This window comes from Trypanosoma rangeli (assembly GCF_003719475.1).
Source record: "Trypanosoma rangeli strain AM80 chromosome Unknown Tra_15.4_contig_00774, whole genome shotgun sequence".
Taxonomy (NCBI): domain Eukaryota; phylum Euglenozoa; class Kinetoplastea; order Trypanosomatida; family Trypanosomatidae; genus Trypanosoma; species Trypanosoma rangeli.
Genome location: NW_021706523.1, coordinates 56 through 4,022, shown reverse-complemented (window position 1 = coordinate 4,022; position 3,967 = coordinate 56). Strand labels below are relative to the sequence as shown.

Sequence of the window (3,967 nt, the reverse complement as noted above, 5' to 3'; positions counted from 1 at the left end):
AAAAGCAGTAATGATTATTTGTTATTATTATTGAGGGCCTTCCAGGGGAATGGGGCAGGTTTGACGTGCGTACGGTGGGGTAACACCCCGGTGCGATTCTCTCGAATGTGCCACTGCGTGTCGTTCCTCTCAGTGCATGATTTTTGAAGGAAAATTAAGTTCATGGGCAGGTTTGTTTACTGCCTCCCGCACACACCACGCTGAACAATTTCTGAGGTAAATTGGACGTCAACGGATGAATGATCCAACGGCTTTTTTACCACACTGTTGCTTTGCACATTCCCCGCAATTGGGTTGCCATTGCTGGGGGCCCTTGGGCCGTGGACAGAGCAAAAAAAAGGATTTTGCCTCTCTGTGGCATTCCCTGGCATTTTTGCCGTGTTGGCGGGCTGAGAGTCCATCAGGGCAGTTGACGGTGCACCGTCGGCCTTTTCGTAGTGAATGGCCGGCTCTCGGAGAGGGTGCGCAGGGGTGACCCCACTGGCGGACGAAGGCTTCCGCGAGCAACGGCGTGCCCGCGTTTAGTTCCAGGCGGTGCGGCATCGACTGGGAGAGGTGCAGCTGCTGCCTTGCCAAGAGGCTGCACGGGCAGAAGGTTTTGGCCACACGTAGGCTCACTTGCGGGATGCATGGCATTCCACTGCAAGGCCCAACGGCAGAACAGTGCCCTGGAATTGGGCCTCTCTCTCACGCCGTGCCTGTGCATGGGCCGCTAATGAGCAGTCTGGCAGATCTCCACATTACCACAAGGGCCTTGGCGGAAGACTTCGAGACGTCGTGCCACGGGAGGGGCTGGCAAAGGCGAGGCAGCGCGTGTCTTGTGCCGTGTGCACCGAGTTGGAAGAGTTTGGTTGGTTTGTTGCTTTATGTTCGTTGTAAGTCTTTTGCTTTTTTTTCTTTTTTCTTCCCGTGGAAAGGTCTGCACCACTACTACTACTGCTACTACTGCCACCGCCACTAATAATGCCGCTGCTGATATTCAAACGGAAGCAACAGAGGCAGTTTATTCAGGCGATGTGCCAGCCACGCCGCAGCACGCCGTTTCTATCCCTGGCGGTGTTTTTGCTGCTGTTGGTGTGTTGTGCCGCTGGGTGCCTCGCCGTCGCTCCCGCCCGGAAGCACCGCTGCGGGTTTGCCGAGATGATGGGGAGGGACCCGCCGCCGACTGCGGTGGTGCGTGATGTGCCGCGCAGAGGACAAGACGCGATGCAGGCCTACACCGTCGCCGCACAAGGCGTGGGGAGTGAGTGGGCCCCGATCCGTATCAAGGTGTCTGCGAAGGATATGGACGACCCGTCGAAGCACTGCACCGTGGAGGGGGATATGAGCATGCCTGATGGCAGCAGGGTGAAGTGCACAGAGGACGATCTGTTGACGGAGGCGAAGAAGGACATTGTTTTGAAGCAACTCCTCCCGGCAGCAATTAAGATGCACACCGATCGTCTCTCCGTGAAGCCTATGGTGGATCCCATCCGTATGCCCATGCCAGATGATGGTATAGGGGCGTGCAGCGATTTCACCATCCCTTCCTGGCACCACACGATCGGCGTGAGCGGCGCCGACATGATCCTCTACGTCAACGCTTTCCTAGGTAGGGAATTCGTTGCAGTGGCGGAAGTATGCGCCACTCTAAAGGACGGACGTCCGTACGCTGGCGTCGTAAACTTTGCTCCCCGGCACATAAGGGCCACTGATCGCTTTGTTCGTACTGCAGCGCATGAGATTGGGCACGTTCTTGGGTTTTCGTTCAAACAGTTTTCAAAGTTCAATATGCTCTCCAATGTTTCCAATGTGCGCGGGAAGAAGGAGGTGTGGGTGGTTTCCTCACCGAAGGTGAAGGAGCTGGCGAGGAGGTACTACAACTGCCCCACACTTGAGGGCATGGAGCTGGAGGAGGGGGGTGGTAAGAGAGAAAAGCTGAGCCACTGGAAGAAACGCAACGCAAGGGACGAGTTGATGGCTCCTGGGGTCCCGTACACGTATTACTCAGCATTTACGCTTGCTGCATTTGAGGACATGGGTGTGTACAAGGCTAACTACGGCATGGCGGATACGTTGCGGTGGGGCAACAACTCTGGTTGCGGGCTGCTGGAAAATAAGTGCTTGACCAACGGCCGCACCGACTACCCTGACATGTTCTGCAAACAAAACGTCAGTGACAACAGGCTGCTCTGCACGTATGATCGTCTTTCTCTGGGGTACTGTGACGTACTCACTCAACAGCCCCTTCCACCGCAGTTTCAGTACTTTGATAACCCCATACATGGAGGTACTTTGCAGATTATGGACTACTGTCCGTATGTTATGGGGCGTGGGGCGTCTGGGTGTATAAACGGTGACTCTAAAAGGTTCCCTGGAAGCTTCATTGGCTCGAGCTCACGGTGCGTAAAGGGGGAGAGGCTTCTTTTTGATAACAAAGAGATTGGCGATGTGTGTGTGAACACACAGTGCAGTGAGGGTAAGCTGAGGGTGCAGTTCCTTGGCGACGGTACGTGGCACGACTGCAATGAGGGCGAGACGGTTGCGCCGCCAGGGGGCAAATGGCGTGGAAGCATCAGGTGCCCCAAATATGCCGACGTGTGCGCAGCCTTCCCTAACACCAGTGATCTCCCAATACCAGTCGTTGCCCCGCCACTGGCGGAGAAGCCAAACCCTGCAGACACAAATGATGAATCAGGCGGCACCAATCGTGATACCGGTGCCTCGCCCTCAACGCATCAATCGCGCAATACCAGTAAGAAACGCAACCCAACCAGCATGCGTGATGAGTCCGGTGCCTCGCCCTCAACGCACCAATCGCGCAATACCAGTAAGAAACGCAACCCAACCAGCATGCGTGATGAGTCCGGTGCCTCGCCCTCAACGCACCAATCGCGCAATACCAGTAAGAAACGCAACCCAACCAGCATGCGTCGTAAGTCCGGCACCTCGCCCTCAACGTATCAGTCGCGCAATACAAGCCAGGAACGCAATCCAACCAGCATGCGTGATGAGTCCGGTGCCTCGCCCTCAACGTATCAGTCGCGCAATACGTCGGCGCCTGCCGCTCCAGCAGCACCCACTCCGAACCACTCCGGGAAAAGCGGCGGTGGAGGCAACGGAAATCGTGGAGAGAAGGAATTTGGACTCGGTGACACTTCAGTTGTGGCTGTTGGCCTCAGTTCCCTTGCGCTTCTTGCCGTTGCCACCGCCGTGGCGATGGCGCCTCTCTAAGCAGCAGCAGGGCACAAGTAACGCGTGGTGAGGAAATAATATAAATATATATATATATACATATATGAATATTTCGTGGACTGTGCAGCCATGCACTCAAGATATATTTTGCCGTCATAATGCAACGTGTGTACGCACGCCGCGCCTTGGAGTTCCTTTGGTAAAGCGACGATAATTTCAAATTTGTGCTGCCACAATTTCTGCGAAAGACACAGAACTGCTTTTTGTTTTATATTGTTTTCTATTTCTTTTCGGTGGGCGACCTCTCTCTCTCTCTTCCTGGACTGTGCTCAAAGGGAAGAAAAAGTGTGTTTGTGTGTGTGTTGGTTGTCCCACTTGCTTCTGCGCGTCCCCACTTCTCGGTGGACGTGCCCACGCTTCGGCTTCACTGTACGGGGTGTGTTTTTATTTTTGTTGTGATTGTATTTGGTTGACTGCACTCAGCCTGGAGGCTGCTGATGTGTGCGTGTGAATATGAGTGTGTGCGCCTACGTGTGGCTGCCTTTCTGATGTTTTTTTTTCTTTTTGCTTCCTCTTCCCGTCCCACCCTGGGCACTTGCACCCACAAACAGAGGCGCGTGCGCAAGACAGTCGAGCCACAGCTACCGCGGCGACGCAGGCCACCATAAACAGACGCTTTGATCAAGCTAGACCTATGACAACGGCGGCTCTTCCCATCATTGATGTCTCCCCTCTTTTTGGGGACGGAGGGGGCGTGACTGAGGTAGCGAGGCAGATTGACGAGGCGTGCCGC

General features: G+C 54.9%; 2 protein-coding genes across 2 annotated transcripts, besides 2 other annotated features; one reads left to right on the top strand and one right to left on the bottom strand.

Annotated features, from left to right (window-relative positions):
- Nucleotides 1–228: 228 nt before the first annotated feature.
- On the bottom strand, nt 229–636 carry TraAM80_10056 (uncharacterized protein; the record flags this gene model as incomplete). The annotated part of the gene is made up of 1 exon (XM_029386707.1): nt 229–636. One exon carries the CDS (start codon nt 634–636, stop codon nt 229–231), a length of 408 nt encoding a protein of 135 aa, XP_029233442.1.
- A 327-nt stretch (nt 637–963) lies between these two features.
- TraAM80_10055 (leishmanolysin) lies at nt 964–3,213 on the top strand (the record flags this gene model as incomplete). Its single annotated transcript, XM_029386706.1, has 1 exon — nt 964–3,213. The coding sequence occupies one exon, from the start codon at nt 964–966 to the stop codon at nt 3,211–3,213; it is 2,250 nt and encodes a 749-aa protein (XP_029233441.1).
- Nucleotides 3,214–3,248: 35 nt separating this feature from the next.
- Nucleotides 3,249–3,285: a microsatellite.
- Nucleotides 3,286–3,611: 326 nt separating this feature from the next.
- Nucleotides 3,612–3,645: a microsatellite.
- Nucleotides 3,646–3,967: the final 322 nt, after the last annotated feature.